Source organism: Polyodon spathula, chromosome 4, assembly GCF_017654505.1.
Source record: "Polyodon spathula isolate WHYD16114869_AA chromosome 4, ASM1765450v1, whole genome shotgun sequence".
Lineage (NCBI taxonomy): Eukaryota > Metazoa > Chordata > Actinopteri > Acipenseriformes > Polyodontidae > Polyodon > Polyodon spathula.
Genome location: NC_054537.1, coordinates 9,978,699 through 9,996,673, shown reverse-complemented (window position 1 = coordinate 9,996,673; position 17,975 = coordinate 9,978,699). Strand labels below are relative to the sequence as shown.

General features: G+C 38.1%; 1 protein-coding gene across 1 annotated transcript in view; it reads right to left on the bottom strand.

Annotated features, from left to right (window-relative positions):
• LOC121313758 (cubilin-like) overlaps positions 1 to 17,975 on the bottom strand; it is an 88,090-nt gene that overhangs the window by 35,005 nt on the left and 35,110 nt on the right. The window contains exons 26-35 of the mRNA XM_041246560.1: positions 17,797 to 17,956; positions 12,048 to 12,229; positions 8,550 to 8,724; positions 7,583 to 7,764; positions 5,918 to 6,074; positions 5,125 to 5,241; positions 4,525 to 4,638; positions 3,804 to 3,932; positions 3,581 to 3,713; positions 102 to 307 (exon numbers count right to left, since the gene is read on the bottom strand). Coding sequence (XP_041102494.1) covers positions 102 to 307; positions 3,581 to 3,713; positions 3,804 to 3,932; positions 4,525 to 4,638; positions 5,125 to 5,241; positions 5,918 to 6,074; positions 7,583 to 7,764; positions 8,550 to 8,724; positions 12,048 to 12,229; positions 17,797 to 17,956 — 1,555 coding nt within the window. The remainder of the gene's footprint in view (positions 1 to 101; positions 308 to 3,580; positions 3,714 to 3,803; positions 3,933 to 4,524; positions 4,639 to 5,124; positions 5,242 to 5,917; positions 6,075 to 7,582; positions 7,765 to 8,549; positions 8,725 to 12,047; positions 12,230 to 17,796; positions 17,957 to 17,975) is intronic.

The following is a 17,975-nucleotide window of genomic DNA, read 5'->3' as shown; positions in this document are numbered from 1 at the left end:
CGGATAGTGAGGCACCATGCTTAGACAAGGGTGCACTGTACTTGATTTGGAATGTAATTACAATATACTATCAAAAGTCATTCATTTTTCTTTTAACTCACAGTGTGCGAATGACGCCCTGAAGCCAGCACCACCTATAGATCCGTCCGAGACAAACTTCACCCACAGGATGTGTCCGATGACCGAGGTGTAGTTGACAGGAAGGGAATCCCCACAGAAGCGCCCCACCAGATGGCCGGTGGCATTTCCTTCCCGGATCTCCAGGTAGTCGTTGACACAGTTCGGACTGGGCTGGAGCTGAAACATTCTGTTTCCATAACAAACAAGACAACAGTGACTGAACCAGGGAAATATGTGCAGAATTTGTATTGGGTCTTCACTTTCATGTAAAGCAGGTGTACCTACACTATATTAAAAACCAATGCAGGCGAAGACAAAGGGTACTCTGATCGACTGAACGTAATGTGGAAGAAAGATATGTGGTCTTAAACTGCAACATCTTAAAGATCTGACTTTAATTAGATAATACAAATTAAAAGATTAGAAACAGTGCTAGTTATTATTAAGACTACAATTTTGTCACAGCAGTCACAGAAATCATGAAGTGAAATTTTGGAAATGGACGTAAAAACACATTTGGCTAGGCATTTACTTTATTTCCTTTAAAATTGCAGTATGTCATGCACTGAAAATAGAAACCTGCAAGTATATGTAAATTGTTTGGTTGCGTATGCATGCAGCATTTATGTGTAGCTATGTGGGTCAGTGAATGAGATAGCTGAGAGAGCAAGCAAGCATGTTAATAGGTGACAGCTAAAATACAAAACAATTGGGAGTCAGCCAGAAGAATAAATGCATCAGCGAACAGAAGTTTACCAACTTACAGAGGCTTTCTTTACAACATGCTGTTTCAGAACCGTATATTTATATTTGTTATAAAAGGACGCATCGTGTCGCAGCCGTTCTGGACGTGCATAGTGGCCGCTGCTGTTGTTCATACTTTAAATACAGACCGCATTCGCGAAATTGGATAAATTGACATTTAAACAGATGTGCTCAGTTTGTATCTCTTACAAGAGGTTTTAAAACAATCTATAGTGATGTCATTGGTACATCCAACGTCTCAACCAACAAAGCACCCAAAAGGGAGAATTTCAAACATTAATTAGAGAGATGTGGGTATGTGACAGTGAGAGATATTACAGCGGCTCTCAAAAGTATTTACCCCCTTGGACTTTTCCACATTTTATTGTGTTACAACATGGAATCAAAATGGATTTAATTAGGAGTTTTTGCCACTGATCAACACAAAAAAGTCCATAATGTCAAAGTGAAAAATAAAATCTACACATTGTTCTAAATTAATTACAAATATAAAACAGAAAATAATTGATTGCATAAGTATTCACCCCCTTTTTCTATGACACACCTAAATAAGCTCTGGTGCAACCAATTGTCTTTAGAAGTCACATAATTAGTTGAATGGTGTCCACCTGTTTGCAATTAAGGTGTTTCACATGATTTCAGGGAGGTCCCGCAGTTGGTTAGTACATTTCCTAACAAAAACTACATCATGAAGACGAAAGAACATTCAAAGCAAATCCGGAATAAGGTTCTTCAAAAGCACCAATCAGGGGTAGGATATAAGAACATTTCCCAGGCATTGAATATCCTCTGGAGCACAGTAAAGTCCATTATTAAGAAATGGAGAGAATATGGCACAACTGTGAATATGTCTAGAAAAGGCCATCCTCAAAAACTGAGTATCCGGGCGAGAAGGGCACGAGTCAGGGAGGCCACCAAGAGGCCTATGGCAACTCTAAAGGAGTTACAGTCTTCCACGGCTGATCTGGGAGATACTGTGCATACGGCAACAATAGCCTGCATGCTTCACAAAACTGGCCTTTATGGGAGAGTGGCAAAAAGAAAGCCAATCTCGGCTAGAGTTTACCAGAAGGCATATAGGAGACTATGAGACCAAGTGGAAGAAGATTCTATGGTCTTATGAGACCAAAATAGAGCTTTTTGGCCTCAACGCTAAGCACTATGTTTGGCACAAGCCTAACACCGCACATCATCCTGAGAAGACCATCCCTACCGTGAAGCATGGTGGTGGCAGCATTACGCTATGGGGATGCTTCTCTGTATCAGGGCCTGGAAAGCTTGTGAAGATAGAGGGTAAAATGGATGCAGTAAAGTACAGAGAAATCCTGGAGGAAAATCTGTCGAAGTCTACAAGAGATCTGGGACTTGGGAGAAGATTCATCTTCCAGCAGGATAATGACCCCAAACATACAGCCAAAGCCACACTGGAGTGGCTTAAAAACAAACAGGTCAATGTCCTGGAGTGGCCCAGTCAACACCTGAACCTCAATCCAATTGAGAATATGTGGAAAGAGTTGAAAATTGCTGTTCACCAAAGGTCCCCATCCAACTTGACGGAGCTTGACTAATTTTGCAAAGAAGAATGGGCAAACATTGCAGTGTCCAGATGTGCAAAGCTGGTAGAGACTTATCCAAATAGGCTCATGGCTGTAATTGCTGCCAAAGATGCATCTACCAAATATTGACTCAATAAGGTGAATACTTATGCAATCAATTATTTTTGTATTTGTTATTAATTTAGAACAATTTGTAGATTTTATTTTTCACTTTGACATTATGGACTTTTTTGTGTTGATCAGTGGCAAAAACTCCTAATTAAATCCATCTTGATTCCATGTTGTACACAATAAAATGTGGAAAAGTCCAAGGTGGGAGAATACTTTTGAGAGCCACTGTATATGTATATTAGAAGGACAGGTGAAACGTTTGACGATCTGTTAAGGGTGTAGATGATGTAATTCCGACTTGTCGCACAGGGTCAGAGACCGTCAACTCCGACCAGAAATGATGTCGAAGTCTGTTGTCGGCCAAAACATTGAAAATAAGACTGGGGTCTATTTTAATGATGTAAATAAAAGCAGATCAAAACAGGGCAACCCATCCCTATTAACTCTTAATTTATCCAGGTGGGGTTTCATAACCCTAATTAACAACATTAAAAACAAAAGAACATTTTTCTGTTTTCCAGTTTCACCCACATCTAAAGCCCCTTTCACACTAGCATGCTCCCTTTTATCTGTTTAATCATTTTATCTGTTCAACTTCTGTGGATTGAATTGTCATCCCAAATGTTGATTAGAGCAAATGTTTTTTCATCCCTGCTGCAATCTGGCTCATGCTGTGTCTCAATCAACAAAAATACAGCTAAACAGAATAAACAGATGTTCCTTGTGGAAGTGAAACCTTCACACAGGCATGGCTGTTTGTTACTTTGTTCGTTTACGAACGCCCACCATGCATTTTGTCTTGCTCAACCCAGGTCAGTGTATCGACTCACATCCTGAGGTGGGTCTCAGCTGACCCAGGTACAATTTGGGTATGTGGTTTTACACTATGCAGGATTGTGACCAGGGTAGCCAGGAACCTGGTCGGGACTCAGGTAGGAAAGCCAGTGTGAAAGGGGCTTAATAAGAAAATATTAGATATTCTAATTTCAGGTGCTTCCCTGCAAATATAACTGTGAAATCATAATTACATGAAGGAGAGCTGCAGGCGGTTGCCAGGGGAGCTCAGGATGTTCCAGACACACTCAATGTTTGATGGGTAGGTGTCAGGATAGTTGGGGCTGTTGAAGGCTCCTGTTTCCATGTATAATGCACCGCCACATGCTGAAACAAAATCAAAGACATTAACAGTTGGCGAGAAAAGGACAATAACTGACCACAGTTTATATGAGAAAAGTAGATTGTGAGGCTTACCTGACATGGAGGCCCCATATGCTGCTCTGAACCCTCTGTCTGAGTCTTGACCATTGGAAATGAAGTTCACTACCAGTGCATTGCTGAAAGATGTGGCAGGGTGTGGGACAGCAGCACCGCAGAAGCGACCTCCAAAAAAAAAGACAAAAGTCAAATAAACATGCAGAAGAACTGTGATAAAAAGCAGGCAAGCTGGCTTCAATTCTCACTCTTTCAAAGGAAAACACAGACACTGACAGTCACAAAACACCTGTAACCTTACACACTTTCCTAAAGGTATAAGAATATCAAATGTTCTTGCATTTAAAGTAGGGCATCTTGTGATGTCGTAATTAGTCCATCCATAACTTTTAACCAGAAACTAAGGTAAAACTATGTTACTAGAAGTTTTATATACTTACCCTATTTGTTGTATATCACAACACAACATTGGAACAATGAAATTACTTAATGCAACTCAAGCAATAAGAGAATCACGGTATGGGTTTAATTCTAAACACTACAGTACGGAAGTCATGACCATTCCAAAATGGTGGCCCATGGAGGATGATGGAAACAATACAATTTCCTGTTCACCTGACATGGGTTTTGTGTCAGGGAAATTCCTACATACTCTTAAAGGAGTTTGCAGAATAATGTACTGTAGAACAGTGTATTGTGGGGAATGTAGTGCATCCCACCAGAACACTGCACAAATCATTCCTTTCACACCACTACTTACCTACTGATGGTGCCTCATAGTTATTTCCATCCAAAATTTCTACCATGTCCGTTGTGCAGTTACCATTTTTGTTTTCCAAACTGAAGTCGGTGAAAGACAATGTGACGTGGTTGACTGTGTAAACAAAAGGATACGAGTCAGTGCATGCCAGGGACACATTTTATTAGTGTATGTGCGACTTGAGCTGTTTCCTATAGCTGGAATGGTCACTGATTTGGCAGTTGAGTATGGAGATAAGGGTTAAAGGAAATCCTGGTGTCCTGGAGAGGCTGGAATAACAGAGTGTGTGTGTGAGTTTCTGAGGTTTATGTAATTATTTATTTATTTAACCATAAGATAAGAATATTCAGTAACATTACTGATGGAATATGATGGCCACAAGAAATATTAACAAATTCAGTATTTAGCTGTCTATTCCTATTGCTACAGAATGGTGACATCCACCAAATACATTTCTATTCAAAACAAAACAGCACAAGGAGTTTATTAAGTCTACATTTCCAAAATGATAACTAATATTTGTCTCTGTGGGCACAAAACAGATACATTAAGCATAGGAGATGACACTTTTCATACATGTTTTCTTTTTGTTCTACATACATGGCTCTTGGGCTTGAATGATCCAGCTGCAGTTTTGATTAGAGGGATAGTTATTAGGGTACATAGGCGAGGCAATGGCTCCACCAATATCATCAGTGGTGATGACAGCTCCACAAGCTGCAATAGAAACAAACCATGTCATTATCAGCCGAGATTTACACTGCATGAGGTCCAACCCCACCTCTTTGCTTGGAAAACATAATGTACTACATACATTAATGATAAAAAAAAACAGTGTGTGCCATGTCAACACATAAACAAGTGTCTATAACAGAAATCATTCATCGGCTCTTAGAAAATCTATTGGATAGAAATGGCCATAGAAATCAGATTAAGAAGAACTTGATTTAATTCTACATAAGTAACGCCTTAAACCAACAGTTTTTAAAAAATGACTTATTCTGGAAAATGTTGCTGCTACTTTCATACATAAAGAGTGGCTTGACATTTCAACATACACATGCTTGACTGTATATGGAGCTGGTCACTAGAAGAAAGTTTACTGTATATAGCTACTGTAGGTGGGGAAGAATGGCATTCAGTAAATTAGGAGACTGAATTTAGAGCTACAAGTGTCTTAACAACCACCATTGTTTCAAGGGATAGTACTCTACCTTCAACACAGATTTTGGATGGAATAAATCCAGATTTCTGTCTTAATTTAAACTGGGGAAATATTGGACTATGTCTTAATTAAAATGTGCCTATATTTTCAATTATAAGCATAACTCCGGTCGTCAGTTCTCGTTTTAGCATTATACACGGATTGGTTCATGCTTTCCTGTGAACTAACCTTCAGAGAATCCAGCACTAAAGCCTTTATGGTTATAGCTGTTGTCTGATCGGAAGCGTACATAGATGGTGCTTTGAGTGGAGGTGATTGGTGTAGGCCTGCCCAGACCACACAGCTTCCCCAGCAGCGGAGCCTGGCTGCTCGGACCATCATAAACCTGCAGGTGAAGGGGAACAAGAACAGGTCTTCAGAAAACCATGAATGCTGTATGCTAGAGCAACATTAAGTGTTTTCTTTACATCTCAATACATTAGTTGGCAATATAATTAGTGCACAACACCATCATCACAAAGAAGTGTTTTATGTTAAGTTCCCATTACTCGCTGTTCTAGCTGGACAGAGGTCTGCAAGGCTGATTGTAGCTAACAAAATAACTCCATAAATCTCACCAGTCATCTAGCTGCATGTATTATATACATAGCTCAAATATGCAGTTTAGCTGAATTTTAAAGCTGAATAATACATTAGGTGAAATTAATCTCTGTTTAAAAGCCTATTCTTGCCATTTAACCTGGAGAGTAAAAATTATCCCCATCCCTTCAGGGCATTTTTTCCCTGCCACTAACCAACTAGCAGTTTCCCCTACTGACTATAAGCACTAAAGCCAATATAAATGTACGTAACCCCTTTCTGAAGAAAGCACTGGAAGATGGAAGATAGGGAGACAGATAGGTGATAGGCAAATAACATTATGGTTTAATATAAAACACTAACATTTCTTTAGTGACTTAATTTCAACTGGTATTTGGGTTACTAAGATGGTGAAATTTTTGTTTTAGGAGTCATATAAAAAAGGAGGAAACACATGGGAAGCTGTGCTCCAAAAGAAACACAACAACTAAGGTATAAATCAATGGGAGGAGACCCCAGAATCTGGCGACCGCATTTCTGCAAATGGAGTTCCCCATCTAGATGAAAGGCAGTGTAGAGACACAGATTTCTGAAGTTTTCTAAATTTTTCCAACGAGTACGGCTTACTGTGCTAAACTTACTGCTCCATGTAACTAATTATATCAACAAACTTGCACCTGTGAGCAAGTCATTGGTACCTCAGTCGACAGCCAACCCCACATCTCACATTTTCTTTTTTGTATGCATAACTCTGCTGGGCGTGGTACTAATTTGTCCAAGACAGGGCAGAAAAATGTCTTATAGTGCAAAGGCACTGTTAATAAAGATTTCTTATGCTGCATTTTAAATATGAGTCCTATGCTTGGTGTACTAGATCAATAACCTATGACTTTCTTATTTATTAGATTTTTAGACATATTGAATCGTGAATGAAACATGAGACAGATCTACACTGTCTGATTAAACATTGCAATCTGACCACCAGCACTCTGAGTGTCAGAGTATGTTTGATTTCCGAGTGCAGTCGCGTTCTTAAGATGACAAATTCAACTGACATGTTGTTGCATTTGTCACAGAAAACTGACTGTCTAGCACTGACTATGTGCCATATTCAGAGAATGACCAGAAATGTAAACGTAAAATATAAAGGATACTGACTGCTTCTTGAAATGTATTTTTGCTAATACATGGAAGGAAACATCTACTTTAAATCGCAGATGCTCTCTAAAACGACTGTTAGTCATATATACATATATTATGCATTGCAGAAGTTACACAAGGGTTATATAGTCCATTTATAGAGCTGCTACTCACAGCTAGGTAGTCATAGTCACAGGAGTCATGGTTTTCAATATCAAAGTCATTGAATGTCAGAAGAACTCTGTGTCCCTGGTCCACATTGATAACCCATGAACAATCCACGTTAGCAGAATAAGGATTGGGGTAGTTAGGGGAATGGATTTCTCCACTGGGAGCTGTGAATACTCCCCCACAACCTGTGGGAAAAAAAAGAAAATTGAATCGGACCATGCAACACACCCAGTGAGTTTAACAAACCAGCAGTGGTCAACATAAAAAATAAAAAAAAACACAGTATTTGTCTTTCCTGTGCTAATTTTACTTCAAACATACACCAGCATTTAATAAAGCTGACTTTAGGGAAATACAGTAAAGCTAGTAAAGCTAAGCTTGGTAGTCTGATGAGGAACTCCATTTTATTTTGATATGTTATCATTTACTTGATTTTTATTCTAGATGTAAATTGCATACTTACCAAAAAAAAGTATAAACATATGAAATGGAAGACAATAAAAATCTCTATTCTAGCGATGCTAGGTTACAATTGAAAAAAATAAGCAGAATTTTTTTTAAAAGATGATAACTGGGGTATATTCAACTCATAAAAACAGTGATGAACTGAATTACTTTAAATCACTAAATATCTTGATACAGAAAAGGCTGTACAGGGACTCGCATGCGCTGTTAGATGTTTGATTTCCACAGCCTTGCTACACAAATTCTAATCAACGCAGTGGCTATATTTAGACCAGCAGTTATTAAGATTGTCATAGAAAAGGACACATTATGAAATAACTAAATCAAATGTAATATAATTTATGCCATTTAAACTAAAAGTATGATGATAAATGAAATATGAAAGATATAAAATAACTTTTCTACACATTGTACCTTGTTCTGTGGTTTAAGCAGTGGTGAATTTATTAAAAGCACAAACAAATTACAATTCCTGCCTACCACAGTGGCCTGTGGTCCCCCTCACCTCCTTGGACTTCCTGCCAGCTTGCATTGAAGCCCTTCCCGTTCATATAGTGGTCAGTTTTGAAGCGGACCGTGACAAAGTTTCCTGTGCTGGAGACCTGCAGGGGTTGGTTCGGGGGACGTGTTGTGCACAGCTGGGCTAACCTCGGAGATGACACGTCGGGGCCTCCATACACCTGAATGCAAATACCAAACACAACATTCAAAGACCATTGCAACAGCCAGTTCTACAGTTATGCAGAATGACATTGCAGCTTTCTCATTGCACAGTACAGACAAATGTATCAGATTTTACACCAGTATCAGCTACAGTAAAACAACAGTGACAACTAAGTGAGGGTTTGCACTGTCTTGATGAATGCAGTGCTGCAGTCGAGCCGGAACTATTTTCTACAGGCAGCAGTGGTCTCATTCAGTCAGTGCTTCTCTTCATGCAAGGAAAACAGCATTAAGAACTCCTTCTATTACCAACTACTTCTTTAGAAGGCTAACATTGCTAACGAGGACTGCACAGAAGAAAAGTTTTAGAAGAAAAGTTTATAATCAGGTTTTCTCAATTCCAACTGAATCTTTTGTTTACAAGGGGGTATTGCTGTATGGAGTATTGTTTGTAGGTCTACACATTGAGGACGACTAAGTGGGGAAACATGACGAAACGTTTTTCATTATACAGTGCTCCCCCTTTATAAGGCAGCTCTTAATACTGTGGAACAGGTTATAAGGCGGTACAGCCATGGCTCTCATTTGCCCAAAGACCATGGTCTCTTAACTATGACTCCCGACTACAGCATTATAAAGGGGGAACACTAGTAACACCTGTACAGTAGGGGCTGGATTATCATGAGATAAAATTAGACCTGGAACTAAGCCTTATGACTAAGGCCCTGGGGTGTGGTTACTTCACAGTAATCCATCCACTCTCATTCTTCTAATTTATAGAATGGACATTTTTATATCTACAAGGACCAAGCTGTCGTGGAAAAGGAATGTAGATTATGTCTGCACAGTTTTCATATAATCAAATCAAAGGGAATTATATCAACTCCTTGCTAAGTAAATTACTTGAATAAAAAAATCCATCAGCAGAATGAGCTTGTTGTTATTAAAAATCAAACCCTTTCTGGCATAAACTGAGGAAACCAATGATTACCACATGACTGTGCAGAAATGAAGCAAATCAAAACAATGGACATGGTGCTAAAAAAGGGGGGGAGGGCATCTGTTTAGCTATTTGCTTTCAAAGACACAATTCAGATCTAAAATAAATGGAAGAACACAAGTCACTTGGAGCAGCACAGCAGGTATTTGTATAAGGCCTGTGGTTTAATCTGTGTTTTTCACATTCTTTCTGCCTTGTTAGTTCCATTGATTGTTACAGTGTAAGTCAGCATTCCAAAGCTGTGAGCAACAGAATGGTGGTTTAATGGGGCTTTTGATCATGTTACACACATCTGATAGGAATAAACTGACACTGTTAATAAAGCTCAGACTTTGGAGGTAAGAAGGTTAATTTAAGTACATCATAATACAGGTCTCCAAACATTTTTCCACTTTTACAGTACGTGCACTGGACTTATTCTTCAATGGCTAGACTGCAAGTTGGAAACTGTTTTGTGAGGGGGAGGTTTTGTTCTCAAAATAAATGAAAGTGGCCACTGGATGAAAGAATTGCCAATTCCCTTCCCCAAAAAAACATACTGTAGCCCTTTGACATGCTGAATGCAGCTTGTGTCATTACAATCGATTCCCATCAACGCTGAATGTGAGCATGGGGGTGGATAAGAGGAGGCTTAGCTCATGTATCCCACAGCCAGATTTCAGTGAAGGATAGCACATCATGAGGAGTGCTTCTCATTAGGCTGTCTAATCAGTGTCTTGGTTACAATGGCTCTAGGGTAGAAGCTGACCAAGCTTAATGCATGCTTCTGAAACTTGGTGGGATGTCAAGGTCCTGAAATGACCACTGGTGCTTTTTAGGGTCCTCTATTCTGGGATGAAAACTCTCCTGTCCAGTTAAAAGCAGGAAGAGGAATGGAACTTAAGTCCCTTTTCACACTGGCACTCCTAACCAGGTCCAAACCCAGTTCCTGGCTAACCGGGTCATAATCCTGTGTAGTGTAAAAGTTTCACTTCCACAAGGAATGTTTCTGTTTATTCTGTTTAGCTATATTTTTGTTGCTTGAGACACACCATGAGTCAGATTGCAGTAGGGATGAAGAAACATTTGCTCTAATCAACATTTGGGCTGTAGGTTCGATCCAGAGAAGTTGGATGGAAGCGTCAGTAGCAAGCTGCTTCCAGGGCATTGATACGTGTATTGCTTACTTGCGTCTATCACCCAGCTCAACCCTGCTTTATCAAAAGCAGTGTGAAATCGCATACCCGACTCGTATGACACCGGGTCCTGTCCGGGTAGGTTCTGACCCGGGTAGATCATGCTAGTGTGAAAGGGACTTTAGAGAAAACTTCTATTGTGAGGGATCTATTGTGTTTAAGGTGTGACAAGGAAATCCTCATTTATTTGGGCTCCATTTTAATTATAAGGATTTTACAAGCACAGTATACTGTATTCATTCAGGGCTTAATATTTTAAGAACTGCTTGCATATTATCAGACCAAGACAAGTTATCAAGATTTACCCGAATGAGAAAGCCTAAAAGCAACACGGAATATATACAAATTGTGTATCTTAACTGACAACGACACAGGCTAGACATGTGCTACTTCACTTTGGAGAGCAATTAGCAAAAAAAGAAAATAGAAAAACTGTAAAGTAAAATAATGTCCATCGGTTAAAGGCTTGAAGAATGAAAACATATATGAAGACTGAACACAAATATACATATGCAACTTTTAATGTATTGTCCCTGTTTTTTTTTTTTTTGTTTGTTTTTTTTTTTTTTTTTTTTTTTTTTTTTTAATCAAATGTTGATAATACTTAAATGAAAAAGGATAAGGCTAACATCTCCCTACTTTTTTTTTTTTTAATTATTATTCTTACTGAAGTTCTTCTGAGTGTTTGAAGTAATGAGGGCATTTTTTTACTGAAATCAGATACTGTGAAATACCACATCAAAGCACTGATTGGCTGGCTTATTTTTCAATTGGGTGTAAGAGGAACTGGAATTTGTTCAATTTTTAATAGCTGACGCCACCTTTTCCATGAATTGTGTTTCATTTTGAGATGCTGGCAAGAACTTGTGAATGCATTTAACCAGAAGGTGGTACCACAGTGCTGAGGCTGCATGAGGACAAGTGGTTGTTGACTTCAGCCTGTAGCCTGACGACCAAAATATTTACTAGACTGACACAAAAAAAGGTATTCCAGGTTAACTGAAACAATAGCTTTGGTAGCTTCTATAATGCAGCATTTATGAAGGTATGTTTCAAGCATAAGTTGTTTCTATCAACAGTTGTTTTCTTATACAGTATGTCAAATAAATCCTGCTACACATTATTTGTGATGTGAAAATGTTTTGATAAATAAAAGTGAACGTACCTCTAGGACATCATAGCTACAGTCAGGGTGGGATTCAACATCAAACTCGTGGATGGTTATTTGAATGCTACTTTCAGGGGCTGTCTGGATGTGCCAGATACACTCTCGGTTGTCAGGATACCTGCTGGGGTAGCCAGGGCTGTTGAATAAGCCATGAGGGCCAAAGAGCTCCCCACCACAACCTGTGTGGAGAAAAAAGGGTAAATGATGTGTATGGATATAGAGTATGAGTTTATATATACATAGTATGGGTCCCCGTTCATGTTTTGTACAGAAACAGTATACATTCGTTGCCAAGTGGATTGTCAGCTGTCCAATCTTAATTCACCTATGCTTCTAATTTGAAATGATTAAGCATTGTGCTTGGGCAGAGACAGCACCTATATATTTAGCATTACACCTTTAATAAAACATTAAAGAATGCAGTCCTTTTGCGCAGAGAACTCAACCCTTGGTATAATTCTCATTACTTTATTGGTTTTCTAATAAAACAAATGTATTGCAGCCCACAGTGTTGCAAAACCTCAACTTGAAACATGTGACAGAGAATTGCTTGGATTCCCTAAGTATCTGCACAGCCCTAGTGGAAAGTAAAACTGCATAGAAAACTGTCTTTCAAGTAATTTGGCTATGCTGTTTGCATTGTAGAAAAAAAAAAAAAAAAACATTTACCACTGAGCAATGTATCTGGTAGATTAAGACACCTGACAGTGGACAAGAAGATTGTAGGACTACCATCATGATTCCAATGGGCCTCTGTATGTTTCTGCTTTAGATGCTTAATATGGGCACCGTTTCTCTTAACATTAAGAATTTAGCCTTCATAAATGAAGCCTTCATGAACTGTGATTCTTTCAAAGCAGTATCAAAAGTGCCCATGTGACTTTTTAGATATTTTGTCAATCTCAAGTCTTTTACACAGACTTCAGGCAGTTTATTTCGTGAGGTCCGTTTTTCACTTTCCCTCTCCAGACTCATTTCACACAGCATAAATGAGCAACGTGGTAGACACCCGCCACATATAAGACCAGGGTTAGACTACCTGCTGGAACCTCATCATCTGGTACAGTGCTAGGCTGATGCGCTAAACTGAAGTTCCAATAAGGTGAACCGAGTCACCACTTTTAGTGAATCGTAAAACAACCCTGATGGCTTCTCAGTTAACTAGTGGGAATTGAAATAGGATTTAATTCCTGAGAATTGCTGTACTGCTAAGCATTAAAAAACAGAAACCTGGTTCAACATAAATGGTACAACCCAAATGGAAACAGTTTGGTTGTAAACATGCACTCAAGAGTGTGCTTTGCAGAAAGTCTGTGTTTCCAGAAGATTCTTTTTTAAATGTTGTTTCCTGCTGGTTTTGTGATATTATATTATATTATATTATATTATATTATATTATATTATATTATATTATATTATATTATCACACAGTTTTGATGAATGAGGTCCATTGAACCAAACAAAAACCCAACCAATTGAAAAGGCTGTAAGCAATACACTTTGCAAGAGAGTAAATGAGATTGATCCCCACAAACTCACAAGTCTATAAAACAATGCTGCCACTCTGGAATAGGCAGGCCATCTGTTATGTATGGCAGGCAGCATCATAACTGCTTATTAGATCAAATAAACAGTATCAGAGCTTATTTCCAAATTAATGTAGAATACAGATACATTTACTGTATTTATCAACACCATTCTTTTTTTTTTTAATTCTGCTATTTACTATAATGTTTATCACAGGAGAAAATACTGCTGTGGCACTGTGGTTGCGGCTTTGATTCAGACTCAGTCGAACATGCCAGACAAACACTGGATTGTCTCAATACTAATGACACTGCTGGTCCACAACACAAAACCAGACTTTTGCTATAAATTTATATTCAGAGACAATGCAAGCTAACACTGCCTGTCACGCTACACAACAGCCATGTCTGTACATCGTCAACTGGCACCTACAATGACAATCAAGTACAATCTGTAAAAACAACTAAATAAATGTGACTCGTAAAACCATGGATTGCAAGGACACATAGCGAAAGCGTTCACTAACCCCGACGCTAGAGGCATCTTAGACCTTTCCTAAACTGATAGGTTAGACCAAAACCAGCAATTGCACCATTTTCTAAACTCCACGTATTTGCATACTTGACTTCAGACATAGAAAGCATGAGTCATCCACAAAAAATGACCATGAAAAGGCTTTTGAGAGTCTGACACCAACAGCACCTCCCCCTTTCCCTCAAGGAAATCCAAAAATGCGTCTGTCCCAAGACCGGTTACTTAGACACCAAACAGCAAATAGAAAGTGATAAAAATAGAAAAGTCATGATTAGGGATCATGAGGAAGAGGCTTCATAATAATGTGGCAGCAATTTTCCTGATCAGTGTACAGATGTTTTATAAATTACTTGGGTCGGGATTTTTCAACTTCATTCTGTTTTAAATGTTAAAAATGACGTTAACAGGACTCCATTTAATGTATGCTTCTAAGTAGGGAGATAATTTGGCACAAATCTTTTTAAATCAAATTTTTATACATTTGGCATTGATGTGATGATTCAGTTGTATCTGATTTCAATCTTTACCGTATTAAAAATGTGTCATCTAGTTTTTGTTTTAGGTTTTTGATACTTACATTTGATCAAAAATCAGTAATAATTAAAAATAGAGATTTCTGTAAATATTACCCACTGATACAGTGTCACTTCACCCAATCGGCATGAAGGTTTTTTTCCCCCAAAAAATAAATGACTTAGAATGTACCGTAAAGACATCTGTTTTAAAATTTAAGTATATTATTATATATATATATTATATATATATTATTATATATATGTATATATATATATATATATAAATATATTATGAACACTTTTTTTTTTAATAAACACTTTTGTTCCCATGATGGGTGCCTCTTACTTTGTTTCTAGCTAATAAAAAAGCAAGCTAACTGGGAATTCAGACTAAATGCCATTCGATTGTGTTTGTATATCATGTGTAACAACTGGATGTTTGCTGCAGTTGTTGGGTAACTGACTCAGCTAAACCCTGCTGAACTGATACACTCCAAGTTTTAATATGGCTGGATTCCAAAGTCCAATGAAAAGCAGAAATACTAAGCATGAAGCCACAGCCTCTACTTCACTGGCATGCTTTTGTTACATGACGGCCTTAAGGAAAAAGTTAAAGAAAGGGGGTGGGACGCGTTGCTTGTTTTAACTTAGCATTTTCTTTTTGTCATTAAGGTAATTTAAATCAACTCTCAAATCACTGTTGCACTTTTTCTATACATATTGATAAACCGTCTTTAAATAAATGGGTTTATATTCATTGTAATAATTGTCAGCACCATAAGATGAAGCTATTCATAAGAAGGCCTGCATCATCTTGGTAAAAAATAAATAAACACATTCAAACCACAAACTTGAAATCTGATGTCACCCACTCTCCCTAGAAAGCAGTCTAGAAATCTTTTCAATTCACACACATTAAAGTGACATCACTTCTATCGCTCAAGGAGGCAAACACTGTTCTCTGACATTTTCCCTGTTGCTTCTAACTCAACATTAATCCTGTTCCCTTTAATCCTCTGCAGTTTGTTCAAGTCATTCCTCCTCAATGCGTTTCTTGACCTCCTGGTGTTTGTGCACAACTTGAATGCCTGATCCCAATAAATTGCTCAGAGCTGAAAAGAAGAAGGGGTGATATATACTCTGAAGCAGTAACCCTCGTTGGGGCCTCAGCATCGAAATGCAACTGCCACAGAAAAGCCACCAAAGCTGAATTGTGTGTGTGAAGTAATTGCATGGGCAGTGCTATTATGCTATCTGTCGTGGTGAAAGACAAGGAAGGTCGTTGATTCAGACTAGAAATTTTAACTGGATGCCAATTACTCCTGCAGTCTGTTGATTTGTGTTGTATTTAGCACCAGCATCCCTAACGTTGACATGCATCTTTAGAAACCACTCCTGAATGTGTCGACCAATGTGAGTACTAACACTGAAGATCCACACATTATATTCAATTCATAACTGTAAAAGTTAGAGTCAAATTTGTTAAATTTGAGCACATAACAGCTGCAACATATTGATACTGTAGTGTTCATAGGCATGCAAACATTAGAACAAAACTACTACAATTAGTAGGAAAGAACTTTAAGTAATGAGATTATTAGATAGTATAGATTAATATATATATATATATATATATATATATATATATATATATATAATTATATATATAGATATATATATATATATATATAACATGATGCTGTGCACATTCCTGAGATCACATTAGTGTTAAACACTGTCCTTCATCTCAAAAAGGTAAAGACTTTTTAAAGTGACGTTTACACATATCATTGCAAAGTGTGATGCTGAGCTCATTTAAATAAAGACTTTAAATTATTTGGTGATTGTAAATTATAAACCTTAAAAGCAACAACAAACAATATCCTCCTAATTTTGGTGTGTCTTATCCAAAGGAAAAAAACATCCTATTTTAAACAACATTTACATTACAAATAATTTGTTTTACTCAGAAATCATACAAGTCTGTTGTATTAACAATAAAGTAGGAAAGTACTATGCACTGCTCAGGATCTTTCAGCCAATCAGAGCACACCTTTTACCTTCTGTATTCCATGACACATCATGGAGAAACCCTTTCTTGACATCAACCATGCTGTATTCTCCATATCAGCACGGTTGATGTCACCACATCATACCAGAGGCATTCAAAGTCCATTCAAAACATGTCATCACAAATCAGACGCGTTCCTCAGCTACTTAACGATATTCTATTCATCAAACATTTAAATCTTTTCAATAAATTGACAGTGGACTAAATAAAGGTTGGTAGTGATTAGAAAACAAATACAGCTGTTTTTTTTTAACTTGTGTATTGATAGTAAATCAGTATACAACAGTTATAGGACGCTGAAGGGCTGCATAGGGGTTATATCGACACTCTTAGTGCTTAAACAGACCTTGGATTTTAGTCTCCACCCATTCACTTCTACTGTTGCTGATATTCTGTCATACACAGACGTTCGCTGACCGCAGGGTCGTCTACAAATTCGATGTCCGGTGACATACGCCTTTAACATGACTTTTTTCAAAGCTGACATTAATGAAAAATCTAAAAACAGCACCCTCAAACGATACAGTGCTTCACCACACACACTGTTGTCACAAAAACCTGCTTTAATCTTACACATATTTTACATTCCCTAAAGACGCAATACTCAGATTTCTTGAATCGAATTAGAACATTGTTTCATAATTCAGCCATCTGTATGCATTAATTCATCAGAAACATACTTCCAAAAAGAGTCGTTACCTCCCCTAAAATCTGCTAAACAGGCAGCAATGGACAAAATCTGAAAAAGTGTTTAGTCAATGTGACTAGGCAAGAGGGTATATATAGTACATTTTGAAAAAAGTCTGCATTTTTCATCCCGCCTTGCTATAGTGCAGCCACGGCTTAACTCAGGATATAGAAATGGAGGCTGACACCGAGCGGGTGCTCGTCTATTCGTCTATTTCATCTATGTGCACATAATATTCCACTCAGATTTCTGAAATGGTCATACATTGGCTGCTGCATGAAATGTCACATGTTGGATTTCCATCAGCCAGCTGAATTACACAAAAGGGAGTAAAAGTTCAGTTGGCAGCCAGGGAGTAGAGGAGAGTTGACTGGAAACAGAGCTGGGAAGGGATTGGGGGTCGTATCTTACCGTTTTGGTACCAAAGCATCTGGAAGCCGTTATGTGACACAGATGAGTCAGACACAAAGACCACATGCAGGCTGGTACCGGTAGTGCTGTTTGTGGGGGGAGGGGTGTTGCCATAGAATCTGCCAATGAGATTAGACTGGTTGTTTGGTCCATCATAAAGCTGAAATAAGAAGAGTTCA